The sequence below is a fragment of the Geospiza fortis genome, unplaced genomic scaffold (genome assembly GCF_000277835.1).
Source record: "Geospiza fortis unplaced genomic scaffold, GeoFor_1.0 scaffold279, whole genome shotgun sequence".
Lineage (NCBI taxonomy): Eukaryota > Metazoa > Chordata > Aves > Passeriformes > Thraupidae > Geospiza > Geospiza fortis.
In genome coordinates, this window is record NW_005054352.1 from 5,036,070 (window position 1) to 5,056,715 (window position 20,646).

General features: G+C 38.9%; 1 protein-coding gene across 1 annotated transcript in view; it reads left to right on the forward strand.

Annotated features, from left to right (window-relative positions):
* The window catches only part of TRPM3 (transient receptor potential cation channel subfamily M member 3), a 263,902-nt gene that overhangs the window by 203,457 nt on the left and 39,799 nt on the right, over positions 1 to 20,646 (forward strand). The window contains exons 12-19 of the mRNA XM_031058932.1: positions 309 to 359; positions 6,669 to 6,704; positions 6,843 to 6,935; positions 8,305 to 8,334; positions 9,400 to 9,689; positions 10,553 to 10,781; positions 13,268 to 13,435; positions 20,432 to 20,572. Of these exons, the coding sequence (XP_030914792.1) occupies positions 309 to 359; positions 6,669 to 6,704; positions 6,843 to 6,935; positions 8,305 to 8,334; positions 9,400 to 9,689; positions 10,553 to 10,781; positions 13,268 to 13,435; positions 20,432 to 20,572 (1,038 nt within the window). The remainder of the gene's footprint in view (positions 1 to 308; positions 360 to 6,668; positions 6,705 to 6,842; positions 6,936 to 8,304; positions 8,335 to 9,399; positions 9,690 to 10,552; positions 10,782 to 13,267; positions 13,436 to 20,431; positions 20,573 to 20,646) is intronic.

The following is a 20,646-nucleotide window of genomic DNA, read 5'->3' on the forward strand; positions in this document are numbered from 1 at the left end:
CTTTCCCAGAGGCTGTGCTGTGCTGCTGGTTTTCTAAGCCAGGAGCCTAACCCAATACATAGGACTTCAGTTTTCATCCATTGTGGCAGTTCATAGGATTTTCTTAAGGAAGAGTTTTCTACAAAAGAGGAAAACAGGTGAAATAATGCTCTTGTGATTGTTTGGGTTTTTTTTTTTTTTTAATTGATAACACTGTACAATTGAAGTGCTCTCAGCTGCCTGATTTCTAAACCAGCAAGGCAAGAAAGTTATCTCAACATTTATATTTTGTGCAAACTATTTTGTTCTTCTTCATTTGTCCTTTGCAGAGACACGGACCATCCAACACTCTGCATCATCTAGTCAGGGACGTGAAAAAGGTAAGAGTCCAATAGACGGTAGGTTGAAAAAAATGTTATTGGTTTTTTTGTAGCTAGATACAATCTGTTTTGCATGAGCTTTCAGTCAGAGCCTTCTCCTTCCTGCCAGTACAGAATGTCCTGTTTGTGTGCTCCAAATATGAACTTTTTGCATACAAAGCACAATTAGCAAGTTATTTGGCTTGCTTTCTCTGTGGTTTTAGACGCTTGAGTAATAGTGTGTCTGCTGCCGTAATTGTAGGCTCTTACATACTGTGTGGATTTATGCTGTTACTTGTATTTTTCCATACCTGCAACTGTTGTCAAAGCTACTTTCTGTGTTGCTAGTTTACTTCTGAGCCTGTAAAATAGCTGTTACCCTTGTGCTGGATCCTGGCTTTTTGAAACAGTTCCTCATTCTGTATTGTATGGTACATTTTAGCTATCCTCCTCAGCAGAAATATAAAAACTAGTAGTGCAAGTTCCCACTGACCCTTATCATGTTAATTTCAAGAATCTTGAATTATAAAAATCTATTAGAAGAGCTGGACAGAAATACTGAAAGGTCTAGTGGCAGGAAGGAGATACAAATACCTTTACCAATGTGCTCAGGATTAAAAGTGTTACAGTGGCTGCAAGGAATAAAAATCCCTTATCCTTTAAATATATGAATCAAGTAAGGAGATTGAGTCTGCAAATGACCTCATCAGCTTGAGTATTCTCCCAGAGCATGTGCGGATTACAACCTTGCACATTATGTAAGTCAGACCTCAAGGGTAGCATACTTGAGAAAGGATATCTCTGTATGTGGAACTAGATAGAAAATTTTAAAAGGAGACGATATTTTTTCCAAGAGCACAGATTTTAGTGGTTTTTATCTGACAGTGACAGAATTGAAGCCACCTAAGGGAGGAGAGTAGTATTGTGTCATATAGCACCTTTTTACTAAGTAATTTTACAGAGTATTCAGTGGCATGTTAGGAAGTGTTCTGGTGGTATTCTTTGGTTGGTGTGTTAAATGGCATCATCATTGTCCAATTAGGTATAGTGTATTAAGTGACCATTGAAAAGTGTGAAATGCCTATAAAAAGAAACTATGCACAAATCCCCTTGGATTGAGCGGAGTGAAGCTAGGATCTATTTAGAATGGATACTGCTCTTGAAGCTGAAGTTTCCAGAATATTTTATTACTCAATATGCAGTTATTTATGTGCCTTTATGAATTTGAAAGAAGCATAATCCGTCTTCTATTTTTTTTCCAAGTGCCTTCTCTTCCCCAGAATCACCTTTCCAAGTTCTTCTTCAAAGGCATAGCAAATTGTATGTTGAGTAACTAAATAACATGTATCTCTTTTTTCTGAGCCCCTAACTAAATATGTATTTTTAAAGAAACTCTTGAAAGAAAAGGCATCAAAATAGCCAAAGATGATCTGTACTCATGGATTTATATGAATAGACACTAAATAAACTTACACTATATTTGATGACATTATTTGTTCCATAGTGATTTCTAACTACTAGGTGATGCTTATTTTTCCATAAATTTATCTTTCTTTCCTCTGCCAATATCAAAAATCTTCAGTAATTCCAACTACATTGAATCAGTCTTATGAGCATAGGTGAGGGCTTTGAAAACAGACAGCCTGGTGTGGCTCTTTAGCACCTTCCTGAAGAAAACTGGACCTCTGGGGCTCTATTTCTTGTTTCGTCCAGGATGAGGAACAGCCAGGTTTCATAAGGAGAAGTGACAGCTCGCTATAGCCCTGACAACTGAGCAGATCCCTCACCAATCAACCAAGCCATAAATCAGTCCACAGATCTGACAGCAGTTTAAACAAAAACACCTCTTTGGAAAAAACTTTTTAATGGACACATCACCATTTGACAGTTTGGTGGCCCATCATGCATGCAAGACAGACCACACTGCTGATGCTAGTTTTTTGAGTTCATGTGTATTTTGATTCCACACACCTAACCTCTCAGATTTAATTACAGCATCACAGAATATAAATATAAAGTATGTAATACACCACCTTGATACAATACCTAATCAATATGAAATACTGTGCATTTACATGTTCCTCTCAATTTTAAAACCTGCACTATTTAAAAGGGTGTATGCTAAAAAAATTGCATCTTGATCATTGTGGATTCTCAGATGGAGAATGGATATTAAAAATCACAGAAGCAGTAATTTACTACTGTTGTACTATATAGCTGTATAAATCAGTAGGAGAGTATTGGTTTGGTTTGGTTTGGTTTGGTTTGGTTTGGTTTGGTTTGGTTTGGTTTGGTTTGGTTTGGTTGAAAAACAACCTTGCTTGCTTAATAAAGCAAATAATGAGAACAACAGAAGTCACATTATCAGATTCCATTTGTGGCAGCCTGTAGACACATATGTGCACACACATGTGCACACAAAACATATAATACAACAATATATTTTCCCTTTGGATTTCTAAATGCTTCTGTGAAGATTGATAGCCTAGGCAGCATACTGTAAAGGCCTGGAGACACAATCTTAAGGAATTTACAGCAATCTAAATGTACATAAATTTTGCATGTATTAACAAGACAAATTATGTCATAATGACTCTGCCTCAGATCACCTTTCAGTCCTCTCAATTCCACAGCTACATAGCAGGGCCAACCTGCCTGCAGTTTTGGCCTCATGGCCATTTTGCCATCTCCTATCAAGGGTCCAGAATTTCACACTTAACTTTGGCTTCCTTCCATAGACCATACACAGCAATATACCCAGGCTAAGCAGAAAGAATCAGACAGTGGCTGTCCTGGACACCCTGTGTCTGCAAGTGGAGGTTTTCCTCTACAAATCTAAAAAAATAAAAATCTTTCCCTGCCTCAACTAGCTGATGAAGATCAGTAGTAATTAATAGATGGATTTTTTTTTTTTTCATTTATCCAAAACATTGTATATAATTAACAGATCTCAATTCCACTTCAGGATTATTTACATTTCCAAAGTTGGGGTTTTTTTGGTCTGCTACTGTACATCTGCATTTCCAAAGAACAAACTGGCAATATATAGAATTTTGGCAGTATTATTTCTTTCTCAGCATGCAGACTCAGAGGTTTGATACATGGTGACACAAAAATGCACTTGAAGTCAAAAAATTACTACAACTGACTAGCTACAGTTTAAACCTGAAATTTCTTCAGGAGAAGAATTGTGCATTAACACTGAAGAGTTTGTCCCAACATTAAAAGATTTGTTGATTATTAGCCAGGACAACTATCATACCTCAAAATCAAACTTCCTCCTTGGTCATTCTTGACCACCTGGACTGCACTAGAATTAGTTCATCCAAATTCTTGTTGTTCTTGGGGCAGTTCTATCCCACTTGCACCACTATGTTTCATTTACAAGCACTCTTAGCACTGCCAGGGTGCTTCAAGCTGTCTGCTGACAGAGCAAGTGCTTTGGCACGTGTGTAGCTCCTCTCACAAGGATGGTCCAGTCTTCTTTACTAGGGTTTCGCACTTTGGAAGAGCAATGTTTATGAAATGTGTATTTTTCCTGTGGATTTGAGAGTTTTCTTTAGTGAAGTGTTTCAGTATTATCTGGGAGGTTTAGATGCATCTTTTATCAAAGTTATTTTACTGGAATCTTTTTATCTAAATCTTTCATGAATATTTAGAAATCAAAACTGTATCAAGATTCTCAGCTTTGTAATACGTGTAGCACCCTGATGCCTGTTGTTCTTTAACTGCTCAAATGTTTTTTGCCACTTAATAACATTAAAGCATTCCGTTTGAGTGAAGACCTTAAGTTAGAAGGAGTCCTGCCTTGGAGGTGCAACTCCCATTTCTGCTAATCCTTTCATCCTTGCTCTAGTAGAATTATCCTCTTACACATTCTGGGAAGACAAGAACATTTTAAGGGGAAAACCAACCAAACCTATCAGAATTTACTTTTTAAAATGTAATTTTTTAGGTTTATTTTTCATTTAATTTTTAGATGTTATCTTTCTTAAACTGTTCAGCATAAATATTACCATGTCCAAATTATCTAAGCTAATACACATTCTTGAAAACCATAGTAATTCCCCCTTTCATCAAATTAAACGAGATTAGGAAGGTTGCAAAAAGATGCTGGAGGACATTACTTTAAAATGGTTGGCAGCTCAATTTTTTCCAGTAAATTTGCTTGATTTTTTGTCCCTTTGAATGCCAGCTGATTGCTGGGCATGGTACACTATGAAAGCACAACCTCCCTCTCTCCTTCCTCAGCCTTTGCAGCATGCTGCTTGTACCATGGTAGCAGGGCAGGAAATAAGCCTTGTACTTCATGGCTGAAGTAGAAAAGGAAGGAGGATCTTTGCATCCATTTTTTCTCTTCTGCAGAACCAGTTGCCATCTGCTCTCCATTAGTGATTCTCTGCTCTAATCTGATAAGAACATCTCCAGAGAAGCCAGGCAGATATCTCCAGACATGCAGACATTTCAAGCAAGACATGATAGTCATAAAATTGCTCCATGAATTACTAACCTTCTCCTAATGAACGCATTTAAAAAGCTACAGGCTCATTGTAATCTGTACTGTATATCATTATAGAACATTAGATTATTACAGTGCACTGAAAAAATTTGAATCTTTGAAGAGTTACAATTTCTGGTCCTTCTGCAATATTGGCTATATGAGACAATTTTTTATTAGAGTAATATTCCTTTTTTCAGGGCTACTGTTCACAGTACACAGAAGAATAATTTGTCTCTCCACCTTTATTTTGTAGTCATTTCTTTTGCATAGTGACACGCAGAACAGTGAGGGTTCTCTAAATCTGAAAGGTTTCTTGGTGAGGTCTCTAGAGCCAGATGATCTATTCACAGTTTGCTGAATCATGCCTTCTTTTCTGGTAGGGAATGCGTACTGAAATGTGAGCTGTCATCCAGTCAACTCAGAAGCAGAGAATTAGAGAAGGAAGCAAACTTTCATTTGGGTTCATTCCCTTCCCATTAGTCCTTTCCTCCTGTAAAGGGGTCAGAGTTTACCTTGTGTAGTTTTTTTCTGGAGGGAATTGAACAGCAGGTGTGCCCACACTGGAGTTTTGTTCCTCCATTGCCAGAGACCCCCCAGAGACTTGACTGGCACATCTGTGAGTGCAGCTCAGCCTGAAATTGTTCAGCACACAAGATGTCCCATTGGGTTCCCTGCAACTGGAGAATAGACACGCCCCATTAACTCAGAGCAAATTCATATGCAGTGGGAGACAATCTGTTACTGAAATCTTTCTTCATAGTTTAGCAACCCCCAAGCATTGGAGAACTCATAACCTTAGTGATGCCATTTTCAGATTTGAAAATGAAGAGTAGGAGGATGTGTGCAAGGGAGTTCCTATAAAAAGGACAGTAAGATGTGGACATATTTGTCATTCTGTTTCAAGTTTAAAAGTACACATTGAAGATGTCATATACACATACATACACACAGGCATATAGATATACATAGGCATACACATATACACATACGTCTGTATAGAAATATCTAGAGGGTAAGAAAGAAAAAGAAATGGAAGGAGAAGTATGTAGGCATCTTTTCCAGGATCCTGCTAATGACCCTTGCCACAAACTCAGTTCATTTGTTGTGAGACAATCTCCATGGCTCTGCTGGAAACTACATAACTAGATAATGTGTTTAAAGGACTTTTAGTAAAATATGTAAGGAACTCAGATACAGAATATGTAGAAAAATTGCTAGGCCTGCAGTTTTCTTCATAAAAAACTGCAAAATAATTAGCCACAGGTATTTTGTTTACATACAGATGCTTTCCTCCTTCTTGGTGTGAAACATAACAAGGGTGTGTATTCTTTGAACATAACTCCAAGACTGAATGCTGATAGACTCTCCTTTCCCTTAGCAACTAGTAATAATGATAGCTCATGTACTGTCTAAGTCCGCTAGAGCTGTAACACCAATCTTACCTCCTGGTCTTCCTTTCCTGGAACATGGGAAGGAAACACTGCAGGATGGGAAGGAGTTGGTCCCATGTGAACAAAAGATTTTGTGTGATGTTGCTTCACCATGCCTTGACAGTTCAGATAAGGCAGTCTAGAGAGATGCCAGCAGACTTGTGAGATGCCAGGATGAGTTGTGGGTGAGAGCTGGTGCAGGAAAAGTGCTATCTTGCAGAACTAGTGTCCAGCAATTGTGCCTAACTTTTCAAGTGTATCGATCCTCATGCTTTTGTTTCTGCAGTCATGTTCCTTGTTTCCCCAGCTGAAGAATATGAGTACTGTGTACTGACGTTATCTTCTGTTACTTCCAACAAGTTCTTCACCTTCTTATTTAACTTATGTCTTCTTTCCAAGCGAGAATATCCAGGTTTCGGTTGGATCTATTTTAAGGTGAATTAATTAACCAGCATAATAATATATTCCTGCTTTTACATATTTAATTAGTTTTATTCTAACATCATGTTAAAGTACATTTAACAATGTCAGTAATAAGCATTTCTTCTCCCACCATGCATATTTTCACTGCAGGGAAACTTACCTCCTGATTACCGGATTAGTCTGATTGATATTGGATTGGTGATAGAGTACCTGATGGGAGGAGCGTTGTTCGGGCCCAAGAGGGTAAGAAGCAAGCTGTTTGCCATCCTCATGACTGTACCAACTGACAGGGATTACTATAGCTTCTTAGATGGTTCCAGACTGGTGGGGTCCAGATTCATTTCCATTACGTGCATTGCTGTTATCTCACCACAATGCATCACAAGCCAGACACTGATACAAGCTATAGTTTTTATAAATTTAATGAAAAAATTATTGCACTCAGCTGCCCTGCTGAAACCAGCACATAAAACAGTCTCCTCTGACTCTAAAACCTGTAATTATGAGTATTTGCAGCTTTTAAAAGGCAAGTCTTTTGACCTGAACCAATAATATTGTAATTCTAACTCCTGAGTTAGATTTGAAAACTTCTGCATTGTTAGATGCATTTCCTATCTCATGGCTCATCTTCTGATTGTGATCTGAAGGTTTCAGGGCAATGAAATCTATAACCCAAAACATATTTTATTTCTTGAATGTGGCTTCAACGGTCATTGGGTTCATGGCAACACCATTGTTAAGTATTTTTGTGATTTTTGTGGGTTCCATGTTTGATAAGTGAATGCACAGTCTTTCTAAAACACAAAAGCTGTTTATTTTCATCCACATTGCCATTGACCCAGTTCACCATGAACAGGAGTCTGTTCAGCTCCTCCCAGTATGATTTGTAGTTCCTTCTTTGCCTACTTTTGCCTTTCATTTTACATTTGCCTTTTACATTTCAGATTTTAGCAATACACAACAATGAAAGTATTAATAAATGGCTATCAATAGCAACAGCTCTGTGAAAAGCTTGCAGACAGCTACCTAAAATGGGTTTATTTGTTTCCATGTGCTTTTCCTTAAGATTCGTCACATTTGAAAGGAAAGACAGTGATGGTAGCTGGTGGGAGAGAATTCCTTTCCAAAGTCACTCCATTGACAAAAGCATTTGGGCAGTGGTTTCACCAATACTGAACCAACACACAGAGGGCTCCACAACAGTCAATAAAAGTGTTCCAGGGCAGTGACCAAAATGCTGATGTACTCCAGAGAAATCCTCTGATGCCTTATCAGTGGTCCCTATCACTTTCTTGCTAGAACAGCCCTAACCAGTTGTAATTTGTACCTGAATCCAAATACATGTCTTCTGATGTGGTTTTGGTGAAATAATGTCAGACTCAAGTTCGAAATAACTACATTTGATTGGTGCATATGTGTATGTATATGCTATTGCAGTGCATTGTATTACTATTTTCTATATTTTCATTATTATTATCATCTAAATTTTATTGTATATTCTACATCACTCTACATGCATGTGTGTGTATGTGTATATGTATACACAAATAGATGTAGGTTTTCATCACTATTCTGTGAGAAATAACATTTTCCTAACTTTTTTTTTGTACAGCCAAAAGCACTGAAGCTGTTGGGAATGGAGGTAGGCAACCTCTGACAAGTCTTAATGTCTTTTCCTTCTTTGATAAATATAAACTATATCCAGATGATGTTCAAATTCACTATAATGAAAACATGAATAGTATTTTCATCCAGATAACTGGTTTACACAAGGGGCAGATAAAGAAGCATTTCTTAATAAAAGTCCAGGAGATAGCTAAGGAAAAAAGAGGTCTCTGCCCCAGCTATGGATCTTCTTGGTTTTTTGTTTAATAAGAATTAAACAAAGGGTTTCAGTCCAGTAGGGCAAGCAGAATTTCAGCCAGATAGCATCTAACTTCAAAACATGTTCAGAGAAATGAAACACTTGCAGAGAATTATGCAGAAATCTTTATACAAAGATATCCAAAGTTATCTCAGTTTTATTGGCACTTTTGGCTGCCCCAATGCTTCAAGGGGATAGTAGTATTTTCATGGTTATTTTATACAACCACTTTCATTTTTCCATCCATAGACACAGGACAGAATAGGTCAGCTCACCTGATATAAGCAAAAGGCTAGAATGGGAAAGAAACTAAAGGCAACAAAAACAACAAATGGATGGAGAAGGAAGGAATAAACATGCAGAATAGACATAAAGAAGGGAAATTGCTGCTTTTGTAAGGTGATAAAGGGAGAAAACACAAGAATAAGCGTAGAAGGAGTCCTCAGCTGATTAGAAAATCCCCTGAGTATGTACTTTCTGGAGGTGGAAAGAGGTAGATGCATTACAGCAGATGTTACATTTGCAGTGAGCTCTTACCTTTATTTTACTGGTGGATTTTCCAAAATAGTTCTGGATATTGTGTGATTGTACTCTCTGTTACTAGTTTCAGAGTGATAATGTTATTGATCCAGGGTGATAGTCCAAGGCTCTGTTCCCCTGTTTAATGTCTTCTTAATTACAGTGCATGCACCAATACCTTTTTTATTTTTTACCTATGTTAAATATTTTGTCAAAAAAAATGATGAATGGGCTGGCCTGCAGGAAACGTGTTAGGCACTGATTTCAATTAATTGTGTGAATTGTTCCTTCACTGATGAAAAAAATTCTCTATAATTCTCACAGGATGATGTCCCTTTGCGTCGAGGGAGAAAACCAACAAAGAAAAAAGAAGAAGAAGTTGATATTGATATGGATGACCCTGAGATCAATCACTTTCCCTTCCCATTCCACGAGTTGATGGTGTGGGCTGTGCTGATGAAACGTCAGAAGATGGCCCTCTTCTTTTGGCAACATGGGGAAGAGGCTATGGCTAAAGCTCTGGTGGCCTGCAAACTCTGCAAAGCCATGGCCCACGAAGCATCAGAAAATGACATGGTGGATGACATATCCCAAGAGCTGAACCACAATTCCAGGTGAATTTCCTTTCATGTCCACTTTCCTGAGGGGAGAAAGAAAAAACAAAAAGGAGGGAAGAGAGATTTCTGGACCTGCCTAAAATTTTGTTATTTGTAGCTTACTTTTGTTTCTAAGTTGTAGCGGAAGTGCAGTCCCTTTAGAGAAAATCCAAATGGCTTTTAAACAGTCTGTCTGCCAGAGCAGCAAAGTTGTTAGCAATATAACTTCTGAAATGAAAAGATGTCAAGAAGACAGTGAAATATCTGTGTTGTTAATGTGTTCTCCCTGAGGCCTCAAGAGTCAGACTGCAACATTTCTCTGTGCTTTTTCAGGATACTCTGTACCTGCCCAGCAGAACAGTTATTGAAATCCTTATGAGCAAAGTATTCAGGCAGAAGTGTTAATTAACCAAGAGGTCATACTTAGATGAGCAAGGCAAGATTCTAGATTCCGTAAGAATTTTTCCTGATGATAAAATTTCAGAAATTTAGGATTTGAGGAAGGATATTGGACACTCCTTCCAGGAGGCTTGACCATGAAGGTGTGGGCAAACAGCAGAAAAGCAATCCCTTAAGCTGCAGATAACCAGAGGATTTCAGTTAGAAAATGTCAGGGAGGTGGGCAGGGAGGTGGGAGCAGACAGCTGGTAGGTGTGGGTGCTCATCACTGCTAAGCTGGGGCACTTATTTATACGCCTAACATGAGCCACTCACGTTTGAAAACGTGGGTTTCCATGTGTCAAGTCAACATCACGTTGATTAGCGTGCTGGAAGGCGCCGTGCCCCTGCCAGAGGCTGGCGGGTGCAGAGGCGCGTTCTGAGCACGGGGCTGTGTGTGCCCACGGAGTGAGCGGGGGTCCCTCTGTGTCCTTCTCTTGCAGGGACTTCGGCCAGCTGGCGGTCGAGCTGCTGGACCAGTCATACAAGCAGGACGAGCAGCTGGCCATGAAACTGCTGACCTATGAGCTGAAGAACTGGAGCAACGCCACGTGCTTGCAGCTTGCAGTGGCAGCCAAGCACAGAGACTTCATCGCTCACACTTGCAGCCAGATGCTGCTCACTGACATGTGGATGGGTCGTCTCCGGATGCGAAAAAATTCTGGCCTAAAGGTCGTTCCTGTTTTAAAATAAAATTAACATTCAGAGGATTCTAATAGATGATGACAGGGTTCACAAAAATTCAGTAATAACTGTCTAAAGTAACCATATTTCAGATATTTATTTGCAGTGACATTAAGCAGGGTATATTCTTCCTGTGTTCAGTTTTTCAGATGGGGCTTATCGTAAGCCTAAGTTCAAAGCACACAGCTCAGATTTTTTCATTCCCTTTCTTAAAGTCCCCTCTGGCATAATTTATCAGAACAAGAATTGAGCTAGGAGGTTAGTGTGTTGCCCTGCCTGTATACTTGAGGAGTTAGTCAAGAGTTTTAAAGATAAATAAAGGAAAAGGAAGTGTAAGTTAATTAACCATTAGTGAAAGATGCTGATCTGAGAACCTTTCCCAGAACAGGCAAAGTAAGCAGCACAAATTTCCTCACAAACCCTTGCAAATCTTCCTGATGGCATCTGAAGGGAGTCCTTTAGAGGGTTTAAAGGATAATTCAGTTTTCAAAGCTGTTACAGCTTTACTTCCACAGTTGACAAAACTGCTAACAGTGCAAAGTGAATTCTGAGATGAATTTGAATCCGTGGCATGTTTCACCAAAGCAGTCACCAGTCAGAACATACCCAGCAATTGCCTCTCCCTCCTAGATCACAGAGAAATATTTTCAGTGAAGGGATTCTCTCTTCTGCATTAATTGCCTCTGTGAAAATTGGTAATTACTCAGCTGTGTTACCATGTGAAAAGATGTTCAGTAATGGCAAGAGTGCTTAGGAGTACAAGCATTGCTTCCAGACTGGCTCTTAATCCAGTGACAGTGATGAGTAAGTGGCTGATAGCATTCCTATGCAGGACCTGTGCATACACGTTGTTCTGCTACAGATAGAAAACTTTCTCATATTTGGAGACATTCCTACCTATTTCCTGAACTCACAGGCCTATTATCCTTCAGAGGGACAGCCATTGTTCATTGTTTAGCTTTGCAGAAATTCAGTCTAGGTACATGGAGGACAGTGTAGCAACTGATTTCCTACTACGTGCATTCCACTTTTCAGCATATTTCTTAAGCCCTAAAATAGACCTTTCTTTCATAATGCATAACTGAAGGTAACAGGCTCTGTTTCAGCTTCTTCTAACATCAGGGCTTCACAAGGATCCTTTACTCAGTTTCTAGTCTGTATTTTATTTCATTGAAGCTCATTAGCAGAACTTGTTTAAAGCAAGAGAAGGCTACAAGCTACATGAGGCAGCATGACAAAGAAATAGATTTGCAAGCATGAGTCATGGTTTATTTCCCAAGAACAGTTTTTTGCCTTTAAAACTGACAAATGGTAGAAAGTTTGAATATAATTATTTAGATTCTTGCTGGGGATGTATGGCACCAATGGAAGGGCTAGGGGCAGCTGTTAATCCTACCTGCTCTTAAAAATAGCCTTTCTGTGAAGCCAGGTCTGCCTGTAACCCCCTCTCCCTGGACCCATTGTTTTGTGAGCACAGAACCAGTGCAGAAGCTTTTCCAAGGCTGGGTACAGCATTTGCATACCCTACCTGCTCCTCATTGTGTATTTGAATGCTTTCAACAGCACACAAGATGTCTGCTGATATGATGAGCACAAGCATCCTCCCTAACCTGCCGAGAAGTTAACTATCTGGTTTTACTGTCATTCGGGGAGAGATTTATCAGAAAATCATTCTCCATCAAATTGCAGCATAACCAGGAAAAGTTATTGTGCTTGTGAATACAGACTTTGCTTTGTTTTACTGTGATGTCTATTCAGTTGTACTAATGGTTTAACCCAAGCATTGTTCATTACTTATAAATCCCAGAAAGGAAATCTTAGTGGTTTCTACACTCCAGCATCTAAGAGGGGGAACGCAGAAAAGAAAGAGCTGACATTAACGTGACCATTACACAGCTGTCTTGTTACTGGAACAAAATCTAAAGAGACTGTATATCTATGCACATCAGCATTTGCTTTTGCTGGCTTTGCCTTATCTCCTCAGAGCCACACACAGTTCCACTTCGTTGACTACCAGTGTACATTAAGCATGGACACAAAGAGCTATTAACCCTCTCTGTAGAAATAAACACTCTCTGTGTGTCATTTTACATATATATATATATATATTTTGTATTATGTAAAATGCAGATATTTGCACGTCTATACACCTACATGGTCCCACCTACTCTTGACCTTATATAATATTTTGTAGATATATTCTAGTATGTATCACTACGCATCTGGTTATGTGCAAGTAGATACAACATTCAAGAGCATTCACAGCAGCACTAGTAGAAGTTACGTACTTTGATTCAGTGCTCTGGTAACATTGCCCCCAATGACAAATACTTTATTGTCATAGAAATTCACATGTGGATGTATCTTTCTTTTCCTAAATCTCCCAAGGGAGTTGTTCTATTTGATGCTAAGTAACCATTATGGCCATAATCTGTTTTCTGTGATGATTATTGTTATCATTATTATTGCTTTAGGTAATTCTAGGAATTCTACTTCCTCCTTCAATCCTCAGCTTGGAGTTCAAGAACAAAGATGATATGCCCTACATGACCCAGGCCAACGAGATCCATCTTCAAGAAAAAGATCCAGAGGAACCAGAGAAGCCAGTGAAAGAAAAAGATGAGGAAGACATGGAACTCACTGTAAGTGCTCACAATAAATCATCAGCCTCAGCACTGTCAATTTGTAATTCCTATCTCTGTAGGCATTGCAGAACATCTGATGGCTAAATATAGCACATGATAGGATACCACACTCCACACTCCCCTCTCCTCCACGGGACTCAAGCCACACAAGTTGCCATCATTTGCCCTCCATGTTGCAGCAGTGCATGGAGATGCTGTGCTGTAATATCCTCATATTTAGACTCAAATATCCTCGTATTTTGACTCAGTGTGATGCCACATTTTCTCAACTAAGTGCATTAGATTTTAGAAGCACTCAGTCAAGATAGATGACCTCTCTGATATGAAAAGGGCTCACCTTTGGTTGGAAATGCCCAAATAGTCATGGAAGCCAGAGATTTGTTTTCTTTTATTTGACTTCACTAGAGAGTAAGCAAGTGTGCAAACAGGCCAGAAAAATTATGAAAGCTTAGTCTAAAATTCTTTTTGTAATTGTGGTTGTTGCCTTTCACACAAACACAGATCCAGTCTTTAATCCACTGGAGACACTAGCAAGCAGCAAGACAACTCCCCTTCTACAACTCAACAGAATTGTGTAAGGAGGGACTTGTCAGTATTAGCAACACAACCTTTGAGGAATAATTTACACCATGAAGAATCAGACAACTAAATCTCTGAAAACTACACAAGTCATCTACCTCCTGTCTCTTGTTCTCACACTTTTTCATTTGGGCAGTTACCATACAGGCTATTACATCTGCCTTAGTCTAGTTTGGTTTGGATTTGTTTGGGTTTGGTTGTGGTGTCTTTGAAAGGCTTAAAACTCAGCCCCAGTTGGTCAGGATAGAGGAGTAAAAGAGATTTGCCTGATTAAGTTAAAAAATAAAAACAAAAACAGAAAAACCCAGACTGTTTCCCACAGGCAAACAGCAGGAGCTGCCCGCAGGACCCCGACTGCAGGCAGGCAGAAGGACCTGCCTACAGGACCCAATATGCAGGCAAGCCGAAGGAGCAGCCCACCAGACCCACCTACAGGACCCGTTTGCAGGCAAGAACCTGGCTGTTGGGAAGGACCAGAAGCCAGAATAGCAGCAATGGGGCATTATCTGCTCATTAGCTATTGATTGCCATTGACTAACCCTTGGCTTCTGATCCCCTTATGAAGTGCCTATTCAAATCAAATAAGCACTTTACAAGCTGCCTTTTACCTGGCAATGGGGAGAAATTTGGGAAAGATGTGTTTTCCATCCCGCTGTAGTTATCCCAGCTCCTGGTTTCTTGTCTACAATACTGTTTCCTTTTTCCTTTCTGACTCCTGCTGCAAATAAGCGGTGTGTGCAGTGGACCTGCTATTCCAGATGAACCTTAGATGTTCCCTCTCTTCTCCCTTCCTTGTGCTGACAGTCCTATTGCTCTGTTCTGTCATTGGCTCTCCCCTTAATTCCTTCAAATTCAGTGTATCACTCTAGTGAAGTTTCAGGCGCTTGAAACATTTTCTATAAAATAATATTTCTTCATGTGGAGTCCAGCAAGTTTAGAAACAATATCTTTGCTCAGCACTGTTCACTTATTATTTCTGCGTATAATCTATACCACACTGTAGAACTTCTAACACAGCTGTTTCACTCAGGTGCTCCTCAGTGGTGAGGAGAGACAAATTGGTAGCAGAGTTCTTAGCATGTCTGTGGTTAGAAGCCACAGGCTGTTGCATTTAGTCATTGACATATTTTAAATATGAGAAAATACTTTAGACTGAAGTTACATACTGTTCCAGCCTTAGTCAAATGATCTGGCATAATGGTCAGGTTTCTTTTCACTGATCAGAGGATGCCTGAAAGATGTTTTGGGAAGTCCCTTTGTGACGTTTCCCCTTACCCATAGTATCCTTTAGTATATTAAGGATATCTTATAAATACTTCAATAAGATTAATAATTTATTGTGCTGGGATATCATAAATGTTTAATCCATTGCTGAACTTTGAATCAATAGATTAGTCATTCACCTAACCTGAGCTTTGTTCAGCATACAGATTAACAAACAAAAGTGAAGTTAAAAAAATAATTTTTATCTCAAAGTTCCTTTTCCAGCAAATAATATATAATTGTAATAGTCTTCCTGATTCTCCTTCTAACCACTCCCTATGAATACTTCTCAAGTCTCTGTATTCATCATGTCACACCCATATTCTCTCTGCTAAAATGAAGATAAAGTGGTCTCATCTAGGCAAGGTCTGTTCATTGATTTCCTGTGTGTCTTACACTAAGCCCAGATGACTAAACACAGGCCAAGGACTCAGTTTCTTCTTCTGTACTGCACTTTTGCAGAGTGCATGAGGTACAGAGCCACAGTCATCTTTTCCCTATTTTACACCTCATTTGCACAGAATAATGTGATCAGCAGACTACAGCAACAGTGAAGTTAAGTCTCCACATGGGTGCATCTGCTGCAAGTATGTATTTGCTTTATGCTCCTCTTAAAGGGTCAGGTGGCTAACTGAATATGTGGATATACTATGAATATGTGTTTATTCACTGTAAACTACTTGTTATTTACTGCTTTTAACTTTATAACAGATACATGTGAGTGATAGGCCCACATTTCTTTAACACCTAGATGCTAAGAAACAGGCTTGTAGCAGCTACTCACAAAAACACATTTGAATACTGCTCTCGTCAGTGCTCCTCAGCACCAAGAAATTTACCACAATTTTTGTATGGAGCTGACAGTCATTAATCCTGAATATTAAACACAGAGAAGTAGAAGGGCATTAAAGTCTAACGGCCAGGGATATTTTCTATTTGTACAGTGTCCTAATCAAGGTCTTAATTGCTGAAATTCAGATCAGTCAAAAACCTCTGAAGTCTCCCATCCTCCCAGAATAACTCTAATTCTGGAAGCCATAACCTGGAGCATCCTTAACCCTATTCAGTGCATTATTGTTTAGGTATTAGAGCTCCCCAGTAAATGGTTTTATTTCAGATCACAGAATAACTCATCTAAGTCCTTTAAAAGGTGTTTCTGTTATTGTTTTGTTCATTTTGCCTCGATTTTTCCACAATGAATAGGAAGTTTGGGCTTCCAGAGCATCACTGAGTTAGTCTGAGAACTTTTCAGCAGCAGCAAAGCTAGTTCTGTTGGCCTCTGGGATCACATTAATTCATCTTAGTCTTTTCTCAATGGCAAGAAATAACACAATATTAATCAAATCACTAAAAATACAGTCCTTAGCACAGAAAAGTCTGAAGATCCATGTCCTAGTGCCCCTGGCCCAACTTACCCTTCCCAGTGGAAGACAATTCTCACAGCATCTCACGCGCCAGCAGCCAGGCATCCCTTCAGCTCATCTGGAAAATGGAATTGGGAGACATTGCTGGTGGTGTCTAGGAAGAAGTGCTGACCCTTTCCGTAAGAAGAGGTTCTTTCTTCCTCCCAGGAGTTTGGAAACCCTCCATACCACTATCACATATAGGCCCTGGCAAGGTCTAGTTCTTTGCCCTGCTCAGCAGACAGGATTTCTGAGCTCCTGGCACTTTGGTCCTGTTCCTCTGTGCTCACTGTAACCACCAAGCACGTGCAAAATCTAGTTTTATATGTCTATAAATCAAAGACATTTAAACATTTTTCTACCAGTGTTTCAGGGCAGAGAACAGTAATCCTAGAACAACCAGCATGGGGGCAGCATTTTCACACACCGTGTAGGATCCAGCAGGGTGTGCTGAGGGAGGTGTTTCTACACAACTATGTCTCATTTCCATACCAGTTCTCTGTGAACTGGGGTAAGTCTCTATATAGCACGTAGATTTCACTCAGGATGAAATTGGAAGAGCCTGTATTCATTCCAGAAAAAATGAAATTCCTGTTATTTAATTATGAAACACATAAACATAGTATAGGATTGTTAACATATATTAATGCAAAAATGTACAACCCAAAACTCTCCCCTGATAGTTCATTATCAGCAAACAGTCCTCAATTACATAAAACAAAATCTGGCCCAACAATAACAATAAAAGCCAGATTAATAAAATCTCCATGTAAAAACTATGAAAACATCAATTCCTTCAGGCTAAAATGATGCAGTTGTACTGTACTTCACAATGAGGTTGAGCTGCTGTCAAGCTTACCTTGCATGACTCATGGTGAATCATGGACAAATTCATGTATTAGAGAAAGAGATGCCGCCCACACAGAGCAGTGTGTTGAGTTGTTCCCATCCTACTGCATCCCACTCCAAGGAAAACATTTGTTCACATTTGGCACTGCAATTATTCTGTTAACACAGTTACATAGGTTATTTCTGAATGTTTCTAATGGGGAAGCTTTTCAATTTGTTAATACTGAGGTATAATTAACAGTCAGGAACATCAGGTCAAACTAAATCCCTAGCCATCTCAGAGAAATTCCCCATCTGTAGCATGGGGGAGGGGAGAAGGTACTATTGTATGATAGAACTAATTCAAAAATAATTGTAATGAGACAAAATTAGCACATTGTTATCAAGAAGAAAGCAGTAGCAAACAGGAAATCAGAATTCATAAGCTAAAGCATAAATCCAGATATTGAAAGAGCATTATTATGAAAACATCCACAACTCACTAATTTCATTGAGAATTAAGTCTGTCTCAGAATTTGTAAATTTGTAAAATTGTGAAGGATTTGAAGTCTGTAAAATAATCCCTTTCACTAAAGCACGGCATTGCTAATTTGTTAAAGGAGGCAGCATTCATTTTCATTCTGCTGCAAAATTCCTGAGCACCAGGGGACAGCAGAGACAAAGCCTTGGGAAAAGCTACAGAAAACTCTGTAGCTCTAGATGGCAGTTTTACCAGAACACCATCAGTAAGTAGAGAGAAGCAAAACAAGCTACCTTCCTGGGCTGTAGTGTTCCCAAAGCATTCAGATCATATTCAAATTTCCCCCCCCCCAAAACCCAATCAATGCTATGGATCAAAGGATCACTTTGATTTTGTGGAATTCAGGTAATGATATCTTCTGTGGAGGTTGTGTAACTTCTGCTACTGTGGTTATATTCAGTAAGTCTCATAACCATAAAAACCCTTCTCCTCTGCTTAATAGCCACTTTATCTTTTTCCTTTTTTATAAAAGTCTTGATGGACGTCCAAGGTGTTTTATGGGCTCTGTGAGAGCCAACAGGAGGTACACTGAAATTTTTAATATGTAGTGTTTTATCTGTATTTATGGAAATTAAATTAAAAATCTTCAGCCATTAAAGCTAAAGGAAATAGGTTAACTTGGTCAAAGCAGGCTTTAGTTTTTGAGACAATCCCAACAGGTTAGTTTCAGTGCAGTATACTTCTGTCCTGAATCTTTGTTGTATTTTATTGAAAATGTGCACAGCAACACCTGTATGTTGTCAGATTCAAGAATATAAAGGTTCACAAGGAAATTAGTAATACTAGAGGAAAAACTACTTGCATAAATTAAATTAAAGAGAAGGAGCCATATGCACTAAGCCCAGTCCTAATAATGTTACAAATATCTACACTGACTGAAAAAAGTTTATCATTACAAATTACTATTTCACAGGGAAAATACCTATACAAATAGCTCCACATGAGGCTGGAAAAAGGAAGAAAATGTTAGATTGTGATTCTTATTTTTAAGTATGTGAGAAGTGTATCACCAGTTCCTGCAGGGCTGTAGAAACTGATCAGATAGCTCACCTGAAGCCAAATAGTTAAGTACGTGCTGTACATCCTGTTGAGCTGGAGAGCACAGATACAGAGACAAGAAGGATCTTTTTATAGGAAGACTATATGTCTGATATCTAATTGTTCCCTTGGTTTTCCACCATTTAAGTTGCAGATAAGGACAATGCTGTCTTCACGGATGGTGAAAGTTTGCTTCAGTTAACACAAAAGCACAAGGGTGCCTTCATCTACTTGTAGGAAAGCTTCATAGAAGCATTGAAACAAATGCATCATTATGCAGTCCCTGCATACTTAGATTTGTCTCAATTCTTGCAAGTATTGCCTGTGCAGAGTGCTGCATCCACAAGCCTAAATAGTAAGAACTTGCAAAAGGCACAGGGAGCTAAAATCCAGTCTTAGTTTACTGTTCACTAAATAATTGCTTCAGAATGAACTGTTCACTAAATAATTGCTTCAGAATTTAATAGGTCACATTACACTTCAAACACAAAGGACCTTCTCTCAAGCAGTAACTTCAGTGATTGTAGTTTAGTCTTTCCATTTCTCTGCAGCTGATAACTAAAATTAAGGGTAAGCAAACAAAATAATGCCTTCTTTTGACTGTTAGGTTTGCACTCATAGCTGGGGACTTCTTGAGCTCGGTGTAGCTTCTCAGTGGGTCTGATTTGCAAAAAACTGGTAACTGTGAGATCAAGCCTAGCAAAGGCAATGCATGAGCAGTCTGGAACTTCACTATGGAAGAAATTAAAATCATGTACATGAATATTGCAATTCAAGGCCTTTCTGCTGCAGTGAGCTTTACTAGTAAGTCCTCTTACATCCATGTAAGCTTCACTGTGGGATCATGGCCTGGGACAGGTCCAGTGATTAACCTATAAAGTGCCACTGTCTCCTTTGCTTCTAGTTCAGTGACTATCAACTCATCTTTTCCCTTGTTGTTCTCTCTCAATCTCAGCTTTATGAACTTCTCTTTGTTAAAACTAAAATTTACCTGTTTTCTGTCTGCATCTTTTTGTTGTATAGAAGTACACCACATAAAGCTCTTGTCAGGTAAAAGTGTTTCTGTCCATACAGCAAAAATTTAAAATATTCTCCACACTTATTTTTTCTCAGGAATTACCCTCTCAAGCTGAGGGTTGAGGCTAAAGCTATAGCTTTCCATTTTCAAAATATTAAAGAGAAGCCTCCCTGCAAAAAGGTAATTTGAAAGCAAAGTATTTTATGCCTAGCTGTGGTCACCTGGTTTTATCTAGAGATCAAGAACAGTTTCCTATTGACATTTCAAAAAATTGTGTAATTTTTCTTCCACAAGAAAGAAACATAAATATATCTTTCTTGTAGGCAATGCTTGGACGGGGCAATGGAGAGTCCTCAAGAAAGAAGGAGGATGAAGAAGTTCAGAGCAGGCACAGAATGATCCCCATTGGAAGAAAGATCTACGAGTTCTACAATGCTCCCATTGTGAAGTTTTGGTTTTACACTGTAAGAAACCTTTCCTGTTATATTAATAATGTTTGTACAAATACTGAAATTGGACTGTCAACTTTTGTGTTTCA